This window comes from Macaca fascicularis, chromosome 15 (genome assembly GCF_037993035.2).
Source record: "Macaca fascicularis isolate 582-1 chromosome 15, T2T-MFA8v1.1".
In the NCBI taxonomy this organism is placed as follows: Eukaryota; Metazoa; Chordata; class Mammalia; order Primates; family Cercopithecidae; genus Macaca; species Macaca fascicularis.
Window position 1 is genome coordinate 65983798 of NC_088389.1, and position 26425 is coordinate 66010222.

The following is a 26425-nucleotide window of genomic DNA, read 5'->3' on the forward strand; positions in this document are numbered from 1 at the left end:
TGCTTTGTTTCTAGTCTCACACAGGGCCCAGAAGAACCAAGTCTGAGCCAAGCAGAGCCCCGTAATCATGAGAGTAATCACCAGATCCCCCACATACCACCTCTTTTCCATGGGAGAATGTGGCCCAGGTGCCAAATCACTGGCCTACAGCTGTTCTTTGGAGGCAGAGCCAAGGGGCCCAAGGAGGCGACTGCCTCTGGGGGTGAAAGAGTGGCACCTCCCTGGGCGAGACATGTTTGCTGCTCTCGACCGAGGCCAGCAGCGTGGGGGTGGTGGGGGGAGAGGGGAGGGGATGAGGATGATCACATTGACCACATTCTGAGTGTTACCAAGTTTCTGCCACATATCCAGGCTCCTTGTTTCTTCCAGGAGGTGGGATTTCAGACATTCCTAGGGGCTGGTTTCTTCTTAAAGCTGGAACTTCTTACCATGTCAGAAAGGAAATGAGGTTTGTCTGGCTGAGCCGGTCGTGGCAGGCAAGCCTCATTTCTGTCTTTGGCAGTGTCCCCGGGCAGAGAACGTGGTTACTCCCTTTGTCTGGGCTTCAGGACCTGTACCCAGGGTGTGAGGCAGAGGAACCCCGGGTGCACAGGAGGCTGTTAGGAGTGATAGGGTCAATAGACCGGAAACCAGAGGAACGTGGCACCCCAAGGACATTTGCCCTGCAGCGAGATGTGTGCCAGGGTCACCAAGAGTGGAGACAGGGCACAATGATGTCACGGTGTATTTGGGGAGAATGAGTGCCAGGTCACCAGGCAGGGAGTAGAGACAGGGCACAATGATGTCACGGTGTATCTGGGGAGATTGAGTGCCAGGTCACCAGGCAGGGAGCCAGAAGGAAGCCATACAATGACCATTACGTCTGGCTGTCTCTGACTCCCCACTTGCTGTGTGACTCTGGGCAAGTTGGTTCCCCTCTCTGTGTCTCTGTTTGCTCTTTTGTTTTATGACTTGCTCTCAGAATCCACCCTTGGTCTCCCCATAGTTCTGCCCTTCCTCCAGTAGGAAGTGCCCTGCGGTTGACTTTTCCTCTTGCCCTGAGACTAACCTTCTCTGTCTTCTTGAGGGAAGTCCATTTACTTCTGGGTCATCATTTGTAAAAACAGCAGAATCACCCCTTCCTGCTGTCCCCTCTCCCTTGCTCCCTCCCAGGGCTTCCTGGAGCATCACGGCATAAGCTGTTCAAGTTCTACCTGGTGAGGGAGGGCTGGCATGGCGTTGGAGACATCTCCCTCTTCTGCCCAATGCCATCCACGCTCCATTGCTGTCCCTCAGAAGTGCTTCTTTGTCTCCATCCTCCCTCTCACCTGCTCTTCCCTAACCTTCCAAAACTCAGGCTTCCTGATCATCCCCTACCAAGCTCAGCAGGGTCAAGGGTACCCAGGGGCCTGAGGGAGAAGCACAGGGATGCGAATGGGGCGGCTGTGCCTCTGCTCAGCTCCCAGGAGTAAGAGATAGGGTTAAGAGGAGCATAGAAGCCACCTCCCTACGCAGGCTCCTTTCAGCTGGGCCATCTGTCCTTTGACAAAGGGATCTAGGATTTCCTGACCTTAAGAAGGCTCCCAGTGGAAATGCAAATAAAAACCACAAAGAGGTACACAGATTTGGATGGTTATTATTTTAAAAACCAGAAACACAAAATAAGTGTTGGCAGAGATATGCAGAAATTGGAATGTTAGCCATTGTTGATTCAGGGTGAAAGAAAAAAAGAAGAAATTGGAATACTCGTGCATTGCTAGTAGGAATGTCAAATGGTGCGACCCCTATGGAAAATGGTATGGAAATTCCTCCAAAAATTAAACGTGGAATTACCATAGAATCCAACAAGTCCATTTTTATCAATATACCCAAAAGAAATAAAAACAGGAACCTGAACAGATACTATTCAGCACTATGATTCATAGTAGACAAAAGAAAACAACCCACGAGTCCTTTGATGGATGAATAAACAAAAGGTGGTATATACAAACAGTGGAATATCAGTCAGCCTTAAAAGGGGAGGAAATTCTGACATGTACTACAACTCAGATGAACCTTGAAGATATTATGCTAACTGAAATAAGTCAGTCACAAAAGGACAAATATCGTATGATTGCACTTAGACGAGTTAGCTAAAATAGTCAAATTCACAGAGACAGAAGGCAGAATGGTGGTTGTCAGGGGCAGGGGGATGGAGGGGGAATGGGGAGTTATTGTTTAATAGAGTTTTAGTTGAGGAAGATGAAAACGTTCTGGAAATGGGTGGTGGTAGTGCAACAATATGAATGTACTTAATGCCACAGAACTTTACATTGGCACTCTGCCCCCAATGACTGGCTTTTCAGTTGCTACCTGTTCCCATTTAAAAATGGTTAAAATGAGCCGGCATGGTGGCTCATGTCTGTATGTAATCCTAGCACTTTGGGAGGCTGAGGTGGGCGGATCACCTGAGGTTGGGAGTTCGAGATCAGCCTGATCAACATGGAGAAACCCTGTCTCTACTAAAAATACAAAATTAGCCGGGCATGGTGGTGCATGCCTGTAATCCCAGCTACTCGGGAGGCTGAGGCAGGAGAATCGCTTGAACCTAGAAGGCGGAGGTTGTGGTTAGCCAAGATTGGGCCATTTGAAAAAAAAAAAAATGGTTAAAATGTAGAGGCTGGGCACAGTAACTCACGCCAGTAATCCCAGCACTTTGGGAGGCCAAGGTGGGCAGATCACATGAGGTCAGGAGTTTGAGACCAGCCTGGCCAACATGGTGAAACCCCGTCTCTACTAAAAATACAAAAATTAGCTGGGTGTGGTGGCCCATGCCCTTAATCCCAGGCACTCGGGAGCCTGAGGCAGGAGAATTGCTTGAACCCAAGAGGTGGAAGTTGCAGTTCATTTACTTAGCACGCCACTGCACTCCAGCCTGGGCAACAGAGTGAGACTGTCAAAAAAAAAAAAAAAAAAAAGGTAAAATGACACATTTTATGTTATGCGTTTTTTCCCACAGTATGAGAAAATAAGAAGGCTCCCTGGGATGAAGGCTTCGCCTGGTCTCTTCCTCTCTGGAGGTGGCAGAGCATGGTGGTTAGTCCTGGCATCCTCCTGGAGATTTGAGCATGAGACATGCTGGCCATGTGAGCTGTGCCACCTGAGGATTGGCCAGTCCTAGGGACTCAGCCTGGTTGCTGAATCCGGCTGGGGACCCTGCCCCAGTGACTGGCTTTTCAGCAGCTACCTGCTCTCAAAACAAATGCTGTCCTCCCCTAAGGAGTCCAGGCTGTGGCAAAGCTATGACATAGGTACCACTGTCCTTTTGCCAGGTGGGGCTTAGGTGCAGAAGTTGAAGCCTGGACTCAGTCAAGATCTCAGGACTGATAGCAAGGAGCCCCTTACTCCCAGGGTGCCCACTTGGTTCCCACTGACTGTTGGTGGAAACTAGGGGCTGAGCTGGAGGCTTTTTAGAGGAAGAAGTGAGAAGCTGGGGGCTGGATTATCCCTGGGGGTGAAAATGGAGTCAGCTAGATAGGTTATGTCTAGAGGGAGAGGAGGGTCCCCTGGTGTCAGGAAGGAAAGCCTGAGCTCCGTGTTAGACCCTGGATTGGAGGGTGGGCAGGACACTCAGGCGAGACACTGGCAAGGACTTGGTACTGGCGAGGATACTACCACACCCATTCTGGGAGTGGACTATACATAAATAAATCTTAAAAGTGGACCTATATTTTGACCTCACAAGTCAGCTTCTAGGAATTCATCCTAAGAAAACAAAGTAACACCCCAAGATGTATGTGCATCAATGTTTGCCCTGCTGCTGTTTGTAGCCCTGGAAAATGAGAAGCCCCCATCAACAGGGGACTGTGTTAAGTAAAACGAAGTACATCCAAACAATCAAGTACTATGCAACCATTGAGAATGATGAAGTGGATCTATATTTATCGATTGGAAAGAGGCCTAAGGAAACAAAGGAAACTACAGAATGGTCTTTCCATATGAGGCAGGGAAATGTATGAATAATTTAGTGCAGAAATTACTCTGTAATTGTTTGTGGGAGCAGATGTATGAGCAAAAATTGACGATGATTTTCCTTCTCTACAGAGCCTGGGGCCAGGCCCCTGTTCTGAGGATCCTCGCCCCACCCTGGGCTGAGGCCTTTGTTCAGAGTGTTGGCCCTGTTAAGAGGGCATGCTGGGTTGTCCTCGGGGAGGAGTTGCATTCCCCACAAGTCCCCCAGCCTTGGAAGGGTGATGCAGGGTTCCTCACCTGGGGGAATGGTGGAGGCCTGAACCCTGTTCACAGGTGATGGGATATGGCATGGCTGTAGGAAGGTCTGAGAAGGCAGAACAGGAGCTCAATACAGGCTGGGGGGGCTTCTGGCAATTCTCTCAGGTTTAGAAAAATAGTTACAACATTTCTTGCCACTCTTTTGTGAGCGCAATTGAACTGTCATGACTCAAGACACTAAAGACTAGAAAGAATGGGGTAGGAGAGGAACACTGTCCTGGCTCCGCAGGGGCGAGATTCTCCTCTGGTGCCTGATCAGAGCCCTCTGGGGAGCCCAGGAGGACATGAGGGGGACCCCTTTTCTTTTTTTTTTTTTTGTTTTTTGTTTTTTGTTTTTTGAGACGGAGTCTCGCTCTGTCGCCCAGGCTGGAGTGCAGTGGCGCGATCTCGGCTCACTGCAAGCTCCGCCTCCTGGGTTTACGCCATTCTCCTGCCTCAGCCTCCTGAGTAGCTGGGACTACAGGCGCCCGCCACCGCGCCCGGCTAATTTTTTGTATTTTTAGTAGAGACGGGGTTTCACCGTGGGACCCCTTTTCTAGTAGATCTTTGACTCCAGAATCTAGGAGCCCTGTTGCAGAGGGAGGCCCTGACATCTGGATTTTGACACAGACCTGAGCCTGGAGCTGTTGGAAACTCATTTCCGGGACAGATGTGGAATGCTGGACAATAAAACGTCGCCGGGGCCTTTGGAGCGCTCCCTGTGTCCTGTTGCAGTGGCTGCAGTGACTTTGGTCTCCCCTAATGACAGAAGCACAGGAGAAAGCCCAGCTCTTAGTTCCCACTTTCCTCCAAGGTGGGCCTGTGGGGCAGGGAGGGCGCAGGGGGACTCGTGAACCCCTCACCCGTGTTCGCCCTCCATGAGCACACTTGGTGCTTTCCCACATACCTTGTGTTGCTCCTTACAATAATCCTAGCATGGGAAACTCAGGCTCAGGGAGCTCACATGACTTGCACAAGGTCACACAGAATTTGGGTCTGACATGGACCTTCTGAGTCCCAGGCCAGGGCTCTGGCCACTGGACCATGACCCAGCTCCTCATCCACACAGTGTGGAAGCAGGGGGATGGAGGCTGTGAGGTGCCTTGCCCCAGCCATGGAAGTTGTGGCCTCAGCAGCACTGCTGAGAGAAGTACAGCCAGGATCCAGGGTTGGAGCCAAGAGCACCTTTGGGATGAGATTGTTTGTGTTTTGTTTTGTTTTCCCTTTACTGTTTTAGAGGACTTAGGAGCCTAGTAAACTTGACAACGGCAGTTCCGTATACCAGAGGCATCAGTGTCAGCACCGTCTGGGAGATGTACAGGAATGGTTAACACTCAAATAATCCATGAGGATGCAAGGAGGCCTGAGGTGTGGGGAAGAGGGAGGGAGACTCCTGGGGGCTGGGGATGCAAGTGGACCTGAAGACATGGGGCTTTCTGCCTCTGAAGCATCACTCTGGGTGGCAACAACCAGTCCCTGCTTCATGGGCAACACAGCTTCCTAATCCTCCTGGACCTGCCCTGCCTGGGCCAACACCTGGTGCTCAGGAGGGCTCAGCACAGTGTCTGTCTCAAGACTGTGGGGACCCAGAAGGCCAGGTGGAGACCTAGGATTCCCCAATAAGGCCTAGATGCCTGCTCAGTTCTCCCTTTCTCTTCTGGGCACCTTTCCTCCCCGACTGTACACCGTCTTCCCAAAGGAGGGCAATTGCCACACTGTTCCAAGACCCCCTGTAAGTTCTCAGTCAAAGGCATTTTCCTAAGCGAAGCCAGGGACTGTGGTTTGTTTTGATGACAAGCTGAATCAGGAGTGCTAAAAAGCAGGCTGTTGGGTTTAACTTCATCAGCTCCAAGCCTCAATGATTTGTGTTTCATGTGGTTTGCTCTGGATAGATGCTGACCTAGTGACAATGAGACTATGGAACAGGGAGAGAAGAATTGCATGCTGAGGACAGGAGAAATCTCCCCCATGAACAATTTGTCTATTGAGCAAGACATCTCAGATGTCAGCTTGGGCCATTCCTACCAGCTTGGAATGCTCTGTGTCTGACTCAGACGCTGTGTGTGTCTCAAGGGCGCTGGGCTTGGTGGCCTCTGTGAGTCTGGCTGGCAGATCTTGGCCCTGCTGGCTCCCAGGGTCTATGGGCACTCTTCCTGTCTTGAGTCTACCCTATCATGCAGGTTCACTGCCCACAACCTCCAGGAGACTGTTCCAAGGGTTTCATTTGTGGGAGACAAGGCCTGCCAGGCCTTTCCCTGGCCTCTCTCCAATCCTGAGGTCAGTACACATCCTAGCATACTGCTGGAAATGCCTCAATTTGGGGGAGTACAATTAGTTGAGGGAACTGAGGAAGTGCTGTACTGGGAATCTAGGGTTGACTCCTGGATGACCAAGGTCAGAATGTCAAAGGCGTTTGAACCACAGCGACTCCATCTTGAACTGGGGCTGGGTGAAATAAGGCTGAAACCTGCTGGGCTGCATTCCCAGGAGGTTAGGCATTCTTACTCACAGGATGAGACTGAAGGTTGGCATAGGATACAGGTCACAGGCCAGGCGCAGTGGCTCACACCTGTAATCCCAGCACTTTGGGAGGCCAAGGCAGGCGGATCACCAGAGATCAGGAGTTTGTGACCAGTCTGGCCAACATGGTGAAATGCCATCTCTACTAAAAATACAAAAATCAGCTGGGCATGGTGGTGGGTGCCTGGAATCCCAGCTACTCGGGAGGCTGAGACAGGAGAATCACTTGAACCTGGGAGGCAGAGGTTGCAATGAGCCGAGATCGCGCCATTGCACTCCAGCCTGGGCAACAAGAGTGAAACTCCATCTCAAAAAAAAAAAAAAAAAAAAAAAAAGATACAGGTCACAAACACCCTGCTGATAAAACAGGATGCTGTAAAGAAGCCAACCAAAACCTACCAAAACCAAGATGGCAATGAAAGTGACCTCTGGTGTCCTCTCCGCTCACTATATGCTAATTATAACGTGTTAGCATGCTAAAAGACACTCCCATTCCCATCAGTGCCATGACAGTTTAAAAATGCCATGGCAATGTCTGGAAGTTACCCTATATGGTCTAAAAAGGGGAGGAACCCTCAGTTCTGGGGGAAATCCCCACCCCTTTCCCAGAAAACTCATGAATAATTCACCTCTTGTTTAGCATATAATCAAGAAATAACTATAATACTCAGTCAAGCAGCCCACACCCTGTTCTGCCAGTGGAGTAGCCATTCTTTTATTCTTTTGCTTTCTTAATAAACTTGCTTTCACTTTATTCCATGGACTTGCCCCAAATCCCTTCTTGCATGAGATCCAAGAACACTTTCTTGGGGTCTGGATTGGGATCCCTTTCCTATAACAAGATCATCTCTCTAGTCCCCATCTGGACATGGGTCAGGAGGCTGCGAGGGCCTTTCAAAGCTGCCATTTTGTATTTCTAAGAAAACTCTTCAGCCTGAGTACAGTCACTGCTAGGGTGCTAAGACAGAACTCCCATCCTCCCTCAAGGTCTCAAAGCCAGAAACAAAGGTCTACTTTGTCAATCCAGGAAACTAGAGAAGGGAAGAAGGACGGGCAGCCCCTGCTAGTTCCCAGGGATCCCCCAGGGCATGGCCAAGAGGCCAAAGGGAACTAGGCCTCAGCTGCATGTTTTCCTGGAAGGCTCTACTGCTTTTCCTTCTTCAGCTGGCCTCTACCCCAGACCAAAGCCGCAAAAACACAAAGTTCAGCTTAAAAAGTAAAACACAAAACGTGTCCCAAGGGTCTCTGGTGACCTGGCTCTGGTTTCCTCTCAAACATGGCCTGAGGCTGACCCCAAGGGAACCTCAGAGCATCAGCCTCTCACAGTGCCCTGGGGGTATTCAGTCCTGAGTACCTTGGCTGTAAGGCCAGCCCCCTGCTGAAGTCCCCCTTCCCAGAGTCCCTCTTTTTCAAGGGGACTTGGTGGTCAGGTGCCCGCTGTACTTTACCAGAGAGGAGGGGGACCCAGTAGGAGCTTTAGGGCTATGGGCCAAGGAGACCCTACTAACCTGGAAGGCAGTAATTATCTCCTCCGCAGGTAGTCACAGCATTTTCTGGGTCACAAAACACCTCTGTAACTTGGGAGGCTTGTTGCTAACGACATCTTTGGGAGGTGACACGGTGATTGGCTGAATGTAAAGAGTATGGACTTTAGAGCCAGTTACATTTGGGTTTAAAGTCTTGGCTTCAGGCCGGGCATGATGGCTCATGCCTATAATTCCAGCATTTTGGGAGGCCGAGGCGGGCAGATCACCTGAGGTCAGGAGTTCGAGACCAGCCTGGTCAACATGTTGAAACCATGTCTGTACTAAAAATATAAAAATTAGCCGGGCATGGACTCTGTCTCAAGACAAATAAAAAAATAAAAATAAAAAATAAAGACAGCTTCACCACATAGCCACTGGGGAACTTTAGGCAAATTGCTTTTTTGTGGACATCCACAATTATCCCAGTACTATCTATTGAAAGCTGTTGTCCTTTCCCCACTGTACTACAATGCCACCTTGGTCATAAAGCAAGTGTCCTTTCCTGTGAGGGTCTGTCGCTGGACTGTATTCTAGTTCATGGATTCATTTATCTATCGTTGTCTCACTACCACATTGTATTCATTAGTACACCTTTTTAATGAATGTTGTTCTTTTTTTATTGAGTGTCTTGGTTCTTGCATTTCCATATGAACTTTACAATTAGCCTATCAAGAGCCACCAAAAAACCCCACCACAATCACCCAACTTTTTGAGATATTGATTGAAATGCCAGTGAGTCTATGGATCACTGTAAGAGACCTGATATCTTTAAAACATCGAGCCTTCAACCTATAAACAAGATAGAATCCTCTTTTGGTTTAGGTCTTCTTTCATTTCTTCACAGGGATCGTACACATTTTTATTATTTTTTCCTAGGTATTGTATATATTTTTACTATTTTTTTATTTTTTGAGACAGGATCTTGCTCTGTCGTCCAGTGAGGAGTACAGTGGCATGATCTTGGCTCACCGCAACCTCCACCTCCCAGGCTCAAGTGATTCTCCCACCTCAGCCTCCTGAGTAGCTGGAACTATAGGTGCATGGAACCACGCCTGGCTATTTTTTTCTATTTTCTGTGGAGACAGGCTTTCACCATGTTGCTCAGGTTGGTCTCGAACTCCTGGGCTCAAGTCATCCACCTGCCTTAACTTCCAAAAGTGCTGGGATTACAGCCGTGAGCCATTGTGCCCAGTCTAGTTTTACTATTTTTAAATAAATGATAGCCTTTTGAAATACATTTTTCTTTTGTTGCTCGTATATGTAAGCACAATTTTCATACATTGACCTTGTATTCAGTAACCTTAATGATTAATTCTAATAATTTTCTCCACATTCATTTGGATTTCCTAAGTATCTTCGACAAAGATTTCCTGTCATCTTTAAATGATGTTTCTTCTGGCCGGGCACGGTGGCTCACACCTGTAATCCCAGCACTTTGGGAGGCCAAGGTGAACAGATCGCTTGAGCTCAGGAGTTTGAGACCAGTCTGGGCAACATGGCGAAACCCCATCTCTACTAAAAATACAAAAATTAGCTGGGCATGGTGGCGTGTGCCTGTAATCTCAGCTACTTGGGAGGCTGAGGCAGGAGAATCGCTTGAACCTGAGAGGCAGAATTTGTGGTGAGCCAAGATCGCGCCACTGCACTCCAGCCTGGGTAACAGAGCAAGACTCCATCTCAAAAAAAAAAAAAAAAAAAAAAAAGTTTCTTCCTTTCCAGTCTCAAAGCTTTTATTTCTTACTTTCCTGTGCTGTCTAGGACTTTCATTACAATGTTGAATAGAAGTAGTAGAGGTATTTCCGCCGGGCGCGGTGGCTCAAGCCTGTAATCCCAGCACTTTGGGAGGCCGAGACGGGCGGATCACGAGGTCAGGAGATCGAGACCATCCTGGCTAATATGGTGAAACCCCGTCTCTACTAAAAATACAAAAAACTAGCCAGGCGAGGTGGTGGGCGCCTGTAGTCCCAGCTACTCGGGAGGCTGAGGCAGGAGAATGGCGTAAACCCGGGAGGCGGAGCTTGCAGTGAGCTGAGATCCGGCCATTGCACTCCAGCCTGGGCGACTAAGCGAGACTCCGTCTCAAAAAAAAAAAAAAAAAAAAAAAAAAAAAAAAAAAAGAAGTAGTAGAGGTATTTTCATTTATACCAAGTCTAGGTCTCTAAAGGAAAACTAAAGTTTCACCATTAAGAATGGTATTTGATGTAGTTAAGAATGATATTTGATATAGTTTTATGTAGACCTTCATCATACTAAGAAAATTCCCTTCTATTCCTTGTTTGGTAAGAGTTAAGTTTTTCTGGCCGGGCGCGGTGGCTCAAGCCTGTAATCCCAGCACTTTGGGAGGCCGAGACGGGTGGATCACGAGGTCAGGAGATCGAGACCATCCTGGCTAACACAGTGAAACCCCGTCTCTACTAAAAAATATAAAAAAACTAGCCGGGCGAGGTGGCGGGCGCCTGTAGTCCCAGCTACTCGGGAGGCTGAGGCAGGAGAATGGCCTGAACCCGGGAGGCGGAGCTTGCAGTGAGCTGAGATCCGGCCACTGCACTCCAGCAAGGGGGACAGAGTGAGACTCCGTCTCAAAAAAAAAAAAAAAAAAAAAAAAAAAAAAAAAAAAAAAGAGTTAAGTTTTTTTGTTTTGTATTGTTTTGTTTTAATCATGAATGGATGTTGAATTTTATTAAATGCTTTTTGGCATCTATTAAAATGATCATATGATTTTTCTCCCTTATTCTTTTAATGGGGTAAATTTCTTGGATTGGTTTTCAAGTGTAAAGCCAAACTTGCATTCCTAGAATAGAAACAATTTACTCATTATGTAGTGACCTTTTTATGTATAGCAAGATTTGGTTGGCTAATCTACTATTCAGGATTTTTACATCTATGTTCATGAGTGAAATTAGTAGGTAATTTTCCTTACGCATAATCCTCCTTAGATTTTCACATCTCTGAAAAAATCTTTTTCTTTATTTCAATCTCATAATTATGTCCAAAGAAAAAAGTTTTGTGGCCAAGCACACTGGCTTATGTCTATTATCCCAGCACTTTGGGAGGCTGAGGCAGGAGGATCATTTGAGCCCAGGAGTTTGAGGCTGCAATGAGCCATGATCACACCACTGTACTCCAGCCCGGGTGACAGAATGAGAAGACCCTGTCTAAAAACAACAACAGAAAGGCTGGCAATGGTAGCCCAGGCCTGTAATCGCAGCACTTTAGGAGGCGAAGGTGAGTGGATCACTTGAGGTCAGGAGTTCCAGACCAGCCTGGCCAACATGGTGAAACCCAGTCTCTACTAAAAATGTCTCTCTCCAAATATCTTATTGTACTATGCTCACCTATTTTCAGATTGCAGTTGACCATGGATTAATGAAACCATGGAAAAGGATACTGTGGATAAGAGGGGGACTACTGTAGTCAGAATTTTAGGAGACAGTGTTCTGTGTATGTCTGTTAGGTTAAAGTTGTTAACTGTATTGTTCAAATCTTTTTATTTATTTTTTTTTTTGAGGAGTCTCGCTCTGTTGCCCAGGCTGGAGTGCAGTGGCACAGTCTCAGCTCACTGCAAGCTCCGCCTCCCTGCTTCACGCCATTCTCCTGCCTCAGCCTCCCGAGTAGCTGGGACTACAGGTGCCCGCCACCACGCCCGGCTAATTTTTTGTATTTCTAGTAGAGACGGGATTTCACCGTGTTAGCCAGGATAGTCTTGAACTCCTGACCTCGTGATCTGCCCACCTCGGCGTCCCAAAGTGCTGGAATTACAGGCGTGAGCCACCATGCCCGGCCCTACCTTAATGAATTTTGAAATAAAATCTTCTATACTCTTTGCTTGTTGAAAATTTCCCACTAGGCTTGTAGCTTTTTCTATTTGTCTTTGTAGCTCTATCAATTCTTATGTCTTGTGCTTTGAGACTATATTATTAGAGATTTAGCAATTTAGGATTGTTGTATCTTCTGGGTTTAAGACTTTTTGACTGGGCACAGTGGCTCTCGGCTGTAATCCTAGCACTTTGGGAGGCAAAGGCTGGCAGAATACCTGAGGTCAGGAGACCAGCCTGGCCAACGTGGTGAAACCCCGTCTCTACTAAAACTACAAAAATTAGCCAGGCAATGATGGTGCACACCTGTAATTCCAGGTACTCGGAAGGCTGAGGCAGGGGAATTGCTTGAACCTGGGAGGCAGAGGTTGCAGTGAGCCGAGATCACGACACTGCTCTGCAGGCTAGGCAACAGAGTGAGACTTGGTCTCAAAAAAAAGAATTTTTGCGTATCATCTACTGGTTTTGCTGGTTTTCATTCAAGGTGTATTATCTCTTCATGAGCCATAAATTATATTTGCAAAATGCAATGCCAAAAATTGCTTATAGCAATAAGTTGAGGCCTGTGATGTCTTCCTCCAGAAAGGCTTTAAATTTGCTTCTGCCAGGCTCTTCGGAGTGACTGGCATTGCAGAATTACCTTATTCCAGTTGCAGGGATTCAGATGATTTGAAGCTGATTCCAATTAGGGTCTGTCCACCTGTAATTCACCCTTTTTCCAAGGTTCAGCTGTTCCATATCTCACCTCGGGGAGGTTCATTAGGGCTGCTTCTTTTTTTTTTTTTTTTTTTTTGAGATGGAATTTTGCTCTTGTAGCCCAGGCTGGAGTGCAACAGTGCAATCTCGGCTCACTGCAACCTCCGTCTCCCAGGTTCAAGCGATTCTCCTGCCTCAGGCCCCTGAGTAGCTGGGATTACAGGCGCCCGCTACGACTCCTAACTAATTTTGTATTTTTTTAGTAGAGATGGGGTTTCACCATGTTGGCCAGGCTGGTGTCAAACTCCTGACCTCCGGTGATCCGCCCACCTTGGCCTCCCAAAGTTCTGGGATTACAGAATTGAGCCACCATGCCCGGCCAGGGCTTCTTATTTTGGCTAGCCCTAACTTCAATAACTGTCCTCCTGTTTAAAAAAGGCATCTTCCTCTGGTCATTCATTCGAGCATGGACAAATACCCTCTAGGGAAAAAGTAGTCCCAAACACCAATTTATCTTCTCTTCTATGCCTATAAGCAGATTTGTTTTATATTTTCCAGTTGTCCTCATGAGGGGGCTGGACCAAATTTCAAGAACTGAAACTCTAACCTGCTGAGTCTCAATATTCTCTAGGTGAAGACCTAGGTAAGCCTGTTGGATTTGGCAACAGAAAAATCATCAGTGACTTTGACATGAGAAGACTTCGTGGAATAGTAGAGATGAAAGTCATATTGGAATAGGGTGGGTGTGAACAGGTTAAGGGAATAGAAATAGCATTTTGGGGGCAACTCTTTCTAGAAGTTTGGCTATGAAGGAAAGCAAAGAAATGAGGTAGAATATGAAGAGATATGATATAGGTCAAGGAAGAATTGTAAGAGTGAGATACCAGAGCATGTTTGTATGCTGGTGGGAACGCCTATGATGATACATATATTTCCCATCCTTAAGACAGGTATATTTTTCACAGTAAATTAACAAGCTGGCTTTCTATGTCTGCCTGAGTACTGTTTTAATTAGCATGAGTCAGAGCCCAGTGTCTCAGCTCTAACCAGCCTTTTTTTTCCACTGTCGCCCAGGCTGGAGTGCAGTGGCACAATCTTGGCTTGCTGCAACCTCTGCCTCCCAGGTTCAAGAGATTCTTCTGCCTCAGCCTCCCGAGTAGCTGGGATTACAAGCGCCTGCCACCACACCCGGCTGATTTTTGTATTATTAGTAGAGATGGGGTTTCACCATGTTGGCCAGGCTGGTCTCGAACTCCTGACCTCATGTGATCCACCCTCCTCGGCCTCCCAAAGTGCTGGGATTACAGGCAGGAACCACTGTGCCTGGCCTAACCAGCCTTTCTTATCACATCCACAATCACTTCCATTTTTTCCTCTTTTCACTCCTACCTCATCCTCAGCCCTAGAGCAAGCCCCTACCCAACTCTTATCTGATCAGATGCTCCTGACTGAGCTTCCTGCCATCAGGGCCATCAGTTTCCAGCCCCTTTTTCATGAAGCTACCAGAGCCATTCACATTTATTGTGGGTCAGGCACTATTCTAGGTGTTGGGCACTCAAACGTGGAAACTTAAACATGTCACCCTCCTACTTAGTCATACCTCTTGCCCCCCAACCCCATTTTCTAACCTATCTCTCCAACCTCACCCTCCTCACCCTTGGTTTCGCCCCTACCCCACAGCAGGCTGCTACATGAGGTAAGGCTGGCCTGTCTGGGAAAGAGATGCTTGGGTTGCAGACGGTGGGGACTCTGAGCATCAGAGCTTGAATGTTTGGTCTGGGCCAGCTGGCCCAGTGACACTCAGTGCCTGGGCAGGCTCTGTTCTTTTTGGCTGAGATCCCCCGGGGCACCATTTGAGCCAGAACTACAGTTCCAGGGAGACGAAGGTAGGACAGACATCCTGGACTGGTGAGCCAGGGCTGGGCTGTGCCAGGGCCTTTGTTTCTAACTTGGGAGAGGCTTCGTGTTTCTGTTCTTTTTCTAAGAACTGTGGATGTGCCACGTGGGCACCACAGTGACCAGAGTCAACAAGAAAAACAATACCCGGGGGAAAATCTTACTTCCTTAAGCCACAGGATTGTGGGTGTGTGTTTGTCTTTGTGTGTGTCAAAGATTCCATGTCTGTTGCATTATTTTACGTGTTTCTGTATATGCATTTCTTACCTGTGTATGTGCACATGCCTATATGTGTATTTCTTACCTGTTCCTGTGTGTGTATCTCTAGTGACCACAGGGTGGGGTCGCGGACAGCCACATTTCATCAAAGTACTTCTCTTCCCACTCTACATGATAGGAAGGAAGAAAGGGGAACTGTGAGCTTGCCAGACACCCCCAAAATCGTCCATTGCAATTAGAGTATGGAGAATCCCAGATGGCTCTAAGGGTAGGGATAAAATGGGGAAGGAGGCTGGAATCCTCCCCTCTGTCTTGTGAAAGAAAGATCAAGCATCCCAGGCATACAAGTTAAGGACTTATTCTGTGCCCCAGAGTCCCTGGAAAGTAGAAAGGCAGTCTGAGTAGGGAGATGAGAGATGCCATTTTAAAAAAAGGACAACAGTGGGAAAGTACTTTCCCTGTGTGGAAAGTACAGGTAGCTGCTGGTGCTCTTGTGGCCTGGCCCTGTGGATTCTGTTTGTACAGATCCCAGATCAAAGGTGTGCTAAGGGAAGCCTCTGGAACCACAAGTGCTAACAAGTCATGATGTGGGAAAGAGGCGTCCCATTTGAACTCCAGCCTTGAGGGAGAAACCCTTTCTGTGCAAAGAAAGGAGATGCTGGCTACACACACCATCACAGCTTTGTGTCACAGAGGCTGAACTGGCCAGTGAGACATGGACAGAGATTTCAGGGGTCAAGACAAAGTGGACTAGTGGAGACCAGCCAGCTTCCAGCTGGTGGAGCATGAGCAGGGTACAAGCCCATCTGTGAGAGCAGTATCACACTAAAGAGAGGAGTTCCTCACTCCAAAACGGACCAGTTTTAGACTTTATTTTGACTTATAGTATTTATTTTCTTATTGTAGTAAGAAACGTAAATAATAGAAGGGCTTTGACATCTTAATGTATAATAATAGGTCAGGTACGATGGCTCACACCTATAATCCCAGCACTTTGGGAAGCCGAGGAAGGAGGATGGCTTGAGGCCAGAAGTTCAAGACCAGTCTGGGCAACATAGCAAGACGCTGTCTCTACAACAACAACAACAACAACAACAACAACAAAAACAAACTCTTACTTGGTGCTCACTACATGCCAGGCACTGTTGTAAGTGTTTTGTATGTATTAACTCATTTAACTCTCATAACTTAAAATTCATGTCCTGCAAAGAGCACATAGAATTATGTGATTTTTTTCTCTGCTTTGCCTTATTATATCATGTTAGATGAAACTGGTCTAGTTTAATAGAAAATAAAACCAACCTTTTGCCCCATTTTGGCACTCAAATATTGACTTGCCCTTCTACAGTACTTCCTTTACCCACAGGACCAAGAATCTCTCTCCCCTCCACCTCTTTTCCTTAACCAGTTAGACATTTGGAGGCCAGGTTCACAATGGTAGTTTTTCTGTGACTGTCCTGCCCTCTGCTGGATTCAAGAGATAGATTGCTGATACGTGCACTTACGGGAGGGGGCCCATTTACCGGAAAGCGGGGTGGATCTGGAGACCGGATTTCCCTCTGGGTTACTTTTGTTCACTAGAAATTTGGTCTCGGAGGTTGTGATCCAGCCTCTGAGTATGCGGTGGAAAGATTCTTGATAAATACAACTGCCTGGTTTAGAGTTTAGAAGTTGTCTATGTGTGTGCCTACTTGTTTCTTTATTTATATATGGATGGAGAGATGTGAGAGACCTCATTTGTCTAATGTTAAAAACAAAATTTCCTATGCAAATTGATCTTTAGGAATTGGCAAAATTTATCAACTTGTGAACAAGAGATCAGCAAGGTGACAAAAGCTATACTTTTGCGTATGGGAAAAGCATGGAAATGGATAGATTGTTGGAATATAGAAGACTTACATAAGCAACCAGTGCAGGGAAGGAAAAAAACCCTCCCCAACTAGGTAAAGATTGTAATTTCATTATACATGGTAACAAAAATGTCATATTCCACTTTCTTATTACAGAATAAACATGAATGAGGAGGGTTTGCAATGCCAGCAATAATCAAAAAAATCAATATAATGCTAAATATATAGGAAAAATAAAAATAACTTAGTTATAAAATACAGTAATATGTATTTCAATATCGAAATCCTAGGGTGTTACTACAAAAGATATAATTAAGCAATAAGATGTTCACATCTATAAATAATGAACAAGCTTGGATGTAATAGGAGCCATAAGAAGAGAAGCCATTCCATTCAAAATGAAGGCAGAGGTGTGATGGATATTAGAATAAAACCTGATGTTAAGTAATCATAGAGATTTATTTGTGTCAACAAAATAGAGAAGTAACTTGAATTTAAGAAAGAGTAACATGACATGTACTAGGTAGAGAAAATGAGGACATATACTATTGCTGTGATGAGCTAGGTCTTCTTTTCAAGGAAGAGGTTATAATACATTTGTGGTGTCATGGGACAGAATAGTGAAGGAGTTCTCATAAATCATATAACCCATCTTGATATCTCACCACATGTCAAGGCAAGCATGGAGACTCTAAAACATTTGAGACCTTGGAGACCATGTCCTTCAAGAATTGATGGGAAACAGAGGATGATTTGAAAAAAGAAGCAGTATTTAAGAGGCTTTGGACAAGTTGTGTGGCAGACCTTTAGGGACAGAACCAGATAAGACTGAAAGCCATCAGGAAATCTCCAAATACATCATTTCAATGTGTAATTTCAGAACATAGATTTTATTTATTTATTTATTTATTTATTTATTTATTTATTTATTTATTTATTATTTTTTGAGCCGGAGTCTCACTCGATCACCCAGGGTGGAGTGCAGTGGTTCAATCTCGCCTCACTGCAACCTCTTACCTCCCAGGTTCAAGGGATTCTCCTGCCTCAGCCTCCCGAGTGGCTGGGATTACAGGCGTGCACCAATCTGCCCAGCAAATTTTTGTATTTTTAGTAGAGATGGGGTTTCACCATGTTGGCCAGGCTGGTTTCCAACTCCTGAACTTAGGGGATCCACCCTCCTCGGCCTCCCAAAGTGCTGGGATTACAGGCATGAGCCACCGCGCCTGGCCAGATTTATTACTACTGTGCTGCAAATAATTTTTACAATTTATATACAATGGTAATAAAATATTTAAAAATAGGTTTTATGTATGAAGTTCACTGATATCTCTCATTTCATTTGTCACTACAAACGTAATAATGTGGCCGGGCGCGGTGGCTCACGCCTGTAATCCCAGCACTTTGGGAGGCTGAGGTGGGCGGATCACCTGAGGTCGGGAGTTCGAGACCAGCCTGACCAACATGGAGAAACCCCGTCTCTACTAAAAATACAAAATTAGCCGGGCGTGGTGGCGCATGCCTGTAATCCCAGCTACTCGGGAGGCTGAGGCAGGAGAATCGCTTGAACCCGGGAGGTGGAGGTTGCAGTGAGCTGAAATTGTGCCATTGCACTCCAGCCCAGGCAACAAGAGTGAGACTCTGTCTCAAAACAAACAAACAAACAAACAAACAAACAAAAAACGTAATAATGTATTTGACCTAAAGTCCCGTGACGGGGAGTGGTGGTTTATGCCTGTAATCCCAGCACTTTTGGTGGCTGAGGTGGGAGGATTGCTTGAGCCGGAGGGGTTGAGACTGCAGTGTGCCATGATTGAGCCACTGCACTCCAGCCTGGGCAACAAAGCGAGTCCTTGATTCCAAAAAACGCAAAACCAACCAACCAACCAAAACCCTCAAGTAACTCTTCCTATAAATTTTGGCTAGTGTTATGTTGGTTTCGAATGTATTAATATCCCAATCAGGTATTGCATATTCAGCCTTATCTGAAATCGAATCAACTAACTACATCAAATGAAAGCAACATTGGCCGGGCACAGTGACTCACACCTGTAATCCCAGCACTTTGGGAGGCCAAGGCGGGCGGATCACGAAGTCAGGAGTTCAAGAACAGCCTGACCAACATAGCGAAACCCCATCTCTACTAAAAATACAAAAAATGAGCCGGGCATGGTGGCAAGAAGCCTGTAATCCCAGGTACTCTGGAGGCTGAGGCAAGTGAATATCCTGAACCCGGGAGGCAGAGGTTGCAGTAAGCCGAGATCGCGCCATTGCACTCCAGCCTAGAAAACAAGAACTCAACGTCTCAAAAAAAAAAAAAAAAAAAAAAAGCTCTGGGCGTCATACAGCTCACAAATGCGCTGAAGAAGAAAAGCGCTGGGGTGGAGCGCAGTGGCTCACGTCTGTACTCCCAGCGCGCGCTTTGGGAGGGAGGCCGAGGCAGGGTGGATTACCTGAGGTCAGGAGTTCGAGACCAGCCAGGGCAACATGGTGAAACCCTGTCTCTACTAAAAATACAAAAAATTAGCCAGGCTTGGTGGCGGGGGCGCCTGTAATCTCAGCTACTCAGGAGGCTGTGGCAGGAGAATCGTTTCAACTCGACAGGTGAAGGTTGCAGTGAGCCGAGATTGCACCATTGCACTCCAGCCTGGGCGAGGAGAGCAAAACTCCGTCTCGAAAGAAGACCTACCTTTTTTTTTTTTTTTTTTTTTTTTTTGAGACGGAGTCTCTGTCGCCCAGGCTGGAGTGCAGTGGCCGAATCTCAGCTCACTGCAAGCTCCGCCTCCCTGATTTACGCCATTCTCCTGCCTCAGCCTCCCGAGTAGCTGGGACTACAGGCGCCGCCACCTCGCCCGGCTAGTTTTTTCTATTTTTTTAGTAGAGACGGGGTTTCACCATGTTAGCCAGGATGGTCTCGATCTCCTGACCTCGTAATCCGCCCGTCTCGGCCTCCCAAAGTGCTGGGATTACAGGCTTGAGCCACCCTGGCCTACTTTTAAACAGTCTTCCTCCTGGAGCTTATTTCTCTGGGGCAGAGGCATAAACTCCGCCTCTGACAGCCCCTGAGGGCCCCGCCCCTACGCGCACCTCGCCTTCTTTTTGTTCACTCTATCTCCAGGGCAGGCGCCAGATGCCGACCCAAGCGGAAGTGACGTTAGGCGTCCGCCGGAGGTGTCGTTGGTGTGTTGTGCGACCGGCCTTGAAGAAGAACTGGGGCCTGCTCCCGGAGAAATACAGCTATGTCGATCGAAATCGAATCTTCGGAGTGAGTCCTGCGGTGGAGATGTTCCCGCCGTGCCGGGGGCCCAGAGGTTAAGGGTGTGGGGCGGAAGATACTCGGGGGAAGGCATCCGAGAGGCTAGGGAATGGAGGGCCATTTCCTTGCCCCCAAAGAAGCATCTTGGATCTGGCTATCTCGGAGGTGGGCCCACAGGAAAGTAGCAGCTCTCAGACGAGAAGCCCAAAGCCTCGAGGGAGGTGGCATGGGGTGGGGAAAACACACCTTGCAGACCAGAGTTCTGTCCTTGGCCTACTGCTGACGCGCTGTGATTGACCAAATTAAGGATCCACTCTGGACTCCAGTCTAATTGAATCTGCACACGGGGATAGGTCTCTTTTAAGCCTTGCTTCTCTCCCTGTCGAGCTTATGCAATGTGATTTATTGTCTCTGTGCACACACGGCCCCTTTGCTTTCCTCTGCCTAGCATTTATCACTCATTGTTGTCACTGTTTGATAACCTCACCCCAAACTAGCTTTGTCGGTGCCTAGGAGCTCCTTTTCCTTGTGGTCTCAGTATCTTGCGTACCTTAGAGGAAGAGTTAATTGCTTTTGGAATGAATGAACAAGTCTCAGGCCTGATCTGGCACTGAATTTTGGTTTGTCTGTGAGCTCTCTGTAACCGCAAAGGAGAGGCAGACTCTGGAGACTGGGCTTGAAAGAAAAATTTTCAGGGAATAGGGAATGAGAAGTAGTGACTAAAGAAGACTTTAGTGTGCTTTTCCAGAACTCCATCCTCCACCTGTCCTTGCCATTACTTAATAATAATTAAATTAACAGACATAACTGTTGTGTTCTGAGTGTAAGGGAGGGAGAGGACCTTTTTTGGAGACTTGACTTTTTTTTATTTTGAGATGGAGTTTCGCTCTTGTTTCCCAGGCTGGAGTGCAATGGCGCGATCTCGGCTCACTGCAATCTCTGCCTCCCGGGTTCAAGCGATTCTCCTGCCTCAGCCTCCCTAGTAGCTGGAATTACAGGCATGTGCCACCACGCCTGGCTAATTTTGTATTTTTAGTAGAGACGGAGTTTCTCCATGTTGGTCAGACTGGTCTCGAACTCCCGACCTCAGGTGATCCGCCCGCCTCAGCCTCCCAAAGTGCTGGCATTACAGGCATGAACCACCACGCCCGGCTTTTGGAGACTTCATAGGAGGAAGGGAGGTTTATACATTCGGCAAATACTGAAATGATGTTAACCAACTTGTCCAAGGTCACATAACTTTGATTCAAATCCCAGACTGTCTTCAAAGCTTTTAACTCATTATGCATTCATTCGTGTTTGAAGGTTGGGAATTTGATTTTGTCTCTGTCAAATGTGAGGTGTTTGAGGAGAGAGATGACTTATTTTGGGAGTGTAAAATGGAAGTCAATGGAAATGTGCTAAGGAAGATAGTATCATACCAGAATAACAGGGGTCTAAGTCTGGAGACCTGCATACCTCATAAAGGGTCCATGAGAGAAAAAGATATTTACAGTAGCAGCAATCAGTTCTCTTTTATAGTTGTTTTTAAGAAGAGGGGCCAGGTGCGGTGGCTCACACCTGTAATCCCAACACTTTGGGAAGCTGAGACGGGTGGATCACTTGAGCCCAGGAGTTTGAGACAGCATGGTCAACATGGCAAAACCACGTTTCTACAAATACAACAATTAGCCAGTGTGGTGGTGCGTGCCTGTGGTCTCAGCTACTCGGGAGGCTGAGGTGAGAGGATCACTTGATCCCAGGAAGTCGAGGCTGCAGTGAGCCATGATCCCGCCACCATTCTTTCCAGCCTGAGTGAATGGGCGTGAGACCCTTTCTCAAAAAAAAAAAAAGAAGAGGGTGTTTGCTTTCTTTTCAGGAATATATGCTCAAGAGCCACACTGCCAGTTTGAGTCCTGATTTTTCCACTTACTATCTCTATTATCTGATCAAATTCTCATCTGTAAATTGGGAAGTAAACTTACCTCATAGGCTTTATTTTATTTATTTTTTGAGACAGGGTCTTGCTCTCTTTCCCAGGCTAGAGTGCAGTGGCATGATCACGGCTCACTGCAGCCTCAACCTTACGGATATAAGCGATCCTCCCACCCTAGCTTCCCAAATAGCTGGGACCACAAGCACACACTATCATGCCTAGCTAATTTTTTTTTTTTTTTTTTTTTTTGTAGAGAAGGGGTCTCCTTATGTTGCCCATGCTGCTCTTGAACTCCTGGGCTCAAGGGATCCTCCCACATCAACATCCCAAGTAGCTGGGACTACAGGCACGTGCAACCATGTTTGGCTAATTAAAGAAATTTGTAGAGATGGAGTCTCACAGCTGCCTGATCTGGTCTCAAACTCCTGGTTTCCAGCAATCTGTCTGCCTCAGCCTCCCAAAGTACTGAGATTACAGTCATGAGCCAGCATGCCTAGCCTCATTTAGATTATTTTGTATCAATGACTAGTGTAGTCATTTAAAGTAATTCAGTGAAGTGTGCTACAATATAATTATAGGAATGAATAGAAACTAGGCTCTGAATTAGGAAATAAGATAGTCACCTTGATACCAACTCCCTTATTAGCTTACTGAGACATTAGGCAAATGATTTCCCTTCCTTGAACCCCAGTGTCTCTATGGTTGGGGGGGTCCCCTTGTAATTTAGCTTGTGTGATTTTGGAAAATGTTACTCACATGATAAAGAAATGATAAAGGAAGGTGATTGAGTAGGAGCTTGGTAGGCTTTGTTTTTGACCTCTGGTGAGTGAGAATCCCTGAGCTGAATGATTTGTTTTCTTTCAGTGTGATCCGCCTTATCATGCAGTACTTGAAGGAGAACAGTTTACATCGGGCGTTAGCCACCTTGCAGGAGGAGACTACTGTGTCTCTGAATACTGTGGACAGCATTGAGAGTTTTGTGGCTGACATTAACAGTGGCCATTGGGATACTGTGTTGCAGGCTATCCAGTCTCTGAAATTGCCAGACAAAACCCTCATTGACCTCTATGAACAGGTGAGAGTGGTGGAGATGCTGATCTCCGTGGGTTGGTTTGCTGTGGGCCAGCTCTCTGACGAAAAAGCGTCAGCGAGCGTTCCTTCAAGCACAGTAGGGCTGCATCAGCCCATAAAACTTACAATGGCAAGGCTTGACATGGTATTTTTTCTCCCTTCTCAGAAAATCCAAGATTTCCCAAATTAAAATTCCTCTTTTTGAGACTAGGTCTTGTTCTGTTACCCACTCTGGAGTGCTGTGGCAAGATCACAGCTTGCTGCATCCTCCATTTCCGGGATCAATCCTTCCTCCTGCCTCAGCCTCCTGAGTGGCTAGGAACACAGGCATGCACCACCACGCCTGCCTAATTTTTGCATTTTTTTGTAGAGACAGGATCTCACCATAATACCCAGGGTGGTCTCAAACTCCTGGGCTCAAGCAGTTCGCCAGCCTTGACCTTCAAAAGAGCTGGGATTATAGGCGTAAGAGAGCCTCAACTTTCTAATCACATAGTTAGTCTTTCTGGTAACTAGCTCCTACCTATCCTGAGCCATTTCCTTTGCACAAACCCAGGTGTGATTCAAGGGGCCCAGGAGTAACAAAGATACCCCTATCACTGGTTAAATTCCAAGAAGCTCCAAGTCAAGAACCTAGGACAAAGATCAGACAAATTTGTGATTATAAAACAGAGAGTAGACTTTTTGGAAATAAGATTGTAATTTGAAGTAAAAGTAGGGAAGTTGGTTTTTTGTTTTTGTTTTCGGGGTTTTTTTTTTTTTGAGACGGAGTCTCACTCTGTTGCCCAGGCTGGAGTGCAGTGGTGCGACCTCTGCTCACTGCAGCCTCCATCTCCCGGGTTCAAGTGATTCTTCTGCCTCAGCCTCCTGAGTAGCTGGGATTACAGGCGTGCACCACCACACCCGGCTAATTTTTGTATTTAGTAGAGACGGGGTTTCACCACATTGGCCAGGCTGGTCTCCAACTCCTGACCTCAGTGATCCACCTGCCTTGGTCTCCCAGATGCTGGGATTACAGGTGTGAACTGCCGTGTCTGGGCAGTTTGTTTCTTTATAATCCATATGAGTTCAATAATTCCCAAATAAAATTTTGGTAACTGGAGAAAGGTTTCTCTGGAGCCCATGGGGATATTCCCATTTTTAGCTTTCTTTGGCATCTACATTCTGAGCAAGAAGCTTGAGAGGAGGGGAGATTGGTAGATAAAAATAGATAGAGTTTGAAGGATTAAAATTACTAATTTTTTGAGACAGAGTGCAGTAGCGTGAGCTTGGCTCACTGCAACCTCTGCCTCTCGGGTTCAAGCAATTCTCCTGCCTCAGCCTCCCAAGTAGCTGGGATTACAGGCGCATACCACCACACCCAGCTAATTTTTTTGTATTTTTAGTAGAGAGTGGGTTTCACCACGTTGGCCAGACTGGTTTTGAACTCCTGACCTCAAGTGATCCACTCATCTTGAACCACTCCCAAAGTGCTAGGATTACAGGCATGAGCCACCAAGCCTGGCCGAAGTTACTATTTATAATTACTTCAGTTGTCCACCTGAAATTGCTAGTGAAAAGGGAAAGGGGCACTTCCTGGCATTGGAAATCACTTTGACAGGCCATATCTCTGTTAGATATTTTACTGAAAAATATTAATAAGAGAATGTGTTGGAACATCTGTTTTTTTTTTTTTTTTTAATCAGGTTGTTCTGGAATTGATAGAGCTCCGTGAATTGGGTGCTGCCAGGTCACTTTTGAGACAGACGGATCCCATGATCATGTTAAAACAAACACAGCCAGAGCGATATATTCATCTGGAGAACCTTTTGGCCAGGTCTTACTTTGATCCTCGTGAGGTATGACTGTGGTAATGTAAAGGAACTTTTTGTCAACTTTGGAAATATAATAACATCTTTTTTTTTTTTAAATCATTTTATTGGATACTTTTCGTGATTTTGATTTAATTTTTGAGAATGATGCTTCTCTGTTTATATATGTTGGTTGAAATTTGCATGTGTTATAAAAAGAATAATTTTACTCAGTTTTCTGATTATTTGAGAGTCTTCTACACACCTCATTTTAGAGGATTGTGTGTTGGTTGGTACAGAAAATTTTATTCTGATGTCATTTCCACATTAGCCCTCCCCGAAGTGCTGCCTGACTGCTGGTATGTTCACTGATCATTTGTGTGTCTTGCCCCTAACAAATGCAGTTTCATTCTAGCCTTTTTAGTCCCTAGAAGCTTGTGCTTTTGCTTCTTAGCTGATTATGCTTACTAGTAGAGCATGATGATAGATAGTCTTTTATTCTTCCAAAACCTTATTATCTGTATAGTTTCATTCTTCCTGCCCACCCCCCAGCCTTTCACTAGAGGTTTGTCAAAATAGGAGGAAACAGGATTAAAAAAATTTTTGGGGGGGTACATAGTAGGTATATATATTTATGGGGTACATGAGATATTTTGATATAGGCATGCAGTGCATAATGAGGGTAAATGGAGTATCCATCACCTCAAGCATTTATCCTTTATGTTACAAAGGATTCAATTCTTTCAGTTATTTTAAAATGTACAATTATTATTGACTATAGTCACCCTGTTGTGCTATCAAATGCTGTTTCTTATTTATTCTTTATATTTTTTGTATCTATTAACCATCCCCACTTTCCTTCTTACCCTGCCACCTCCACCCTTCCCAGCCTCTGATAACCATATATCTGTATCTCCATGTTTTAATTTTTAGTTCCTGCAAATAAATGAGAACATGCAAAGTTTGTCTTTCTGTGCCTGGCTTATTTCACTTACCATAATGAGCTCTAGTTATATCCATGTTGTTGCAAATGACAGGATCTCATTCTTTTATATGGCTAGTGGTACTCCATTGTGTACATGTACCACATTTTCTTTATTTATCTATTAATGGTTGCTTCCAAATCTTGGCTATTGTGAACACTGATGTAATAAACATGGGAGTGCAGATATCTCTTTGATATACTGATTTCGTTTTGGGTGTGTACCTAGCAGTGGGATTGCTGGATCATATGGTACCTCCATGTTTAGTTTTTTGAGGAATCTCCAAACTATTCTCCATAGTAGTTGTACTAATTTACTTTCCCACTAATAGTGTATGAGGGTTCCTTTTTCTCCACTTACTCACCAGCATTTGTTCTTTCCTGCCTTTTTGTACAAAAGCCATTTTAACTGGAGTGAGATGATATCTCATTATAGTTTGATTTGCATTTCTCTAATGATCAGTTGTGTTGAGCACCTTTAAATAAACCTGTTTGCCTTGTGTATGTCTTTTTTTTTTTTGAGAAACGTCTTTTCAGATCTTTCACCCATTTTTAACATTGGATTATCAGGTTTTTTTCCTATAGAGTTGTTTGAGCTCCTTATATATTCTGGGTTTTTTTTTTTTTTTTTTTTTGACAGAGCTCTGTTACCCAGGCTGGAGTCC

At 46.0% G+C, this 26425-nt stretch overlaps 2 protein-coding genes across 3 annotated transcripts in view; both read left to right on the top strand.

Moving 5' to 3' along the window:
- B4GALT1 (beta-1,4-galactosyltransferase 1) overlaps positions 1 to 3686 on the top strand; it is a 64647-nt gene extending 60961 nt beyond the window's left edge. Inside the window, exon 3 of the mRNA XM_045373363.2 lies at positions 2978 to 3686. Coding sequence (XP_045229298.2) covers positions 2978 to 3139 — 162 coding nt within the window. The 3' untranslated portion in view covers positions 3140 to 3686. The remainder of the gene's footprint in view (positions 1 to 2977) is intronic.
- Positions 3687 to 19902: 16216 nt separating this feature from the next.
- Positions 19903 to 26425, top strand: part of SMU1 (SMU1 DNA replication regulator and spliceosomal factor) — a 32142-nt gene continuing 25619 nt past the window's right edge. The window contains exons 1-3 of one of the 2 annotated variants that reach the window (XM_005581534.5): positions 19903 to 20011; positions 22782 to 22992; positions 24674 to 24826. In XM_005581534.5, coding sequence (XP_005581591.1) covers positions 19986 to 20011; positions 22782 to 22992; positions 24674 to 24826 — 390 coding nt within the window. In that variant the 5' untranslated portion in view covers positions 19903 to 19985. Of the gene's footprint in view, positions 20168 to 22781; positions 22993 to 24673; positions 24827 to 26425 lie in introns of both variants that reach the window. The other variant, XM_015437084.4, reaches the window with a different exon arrangement.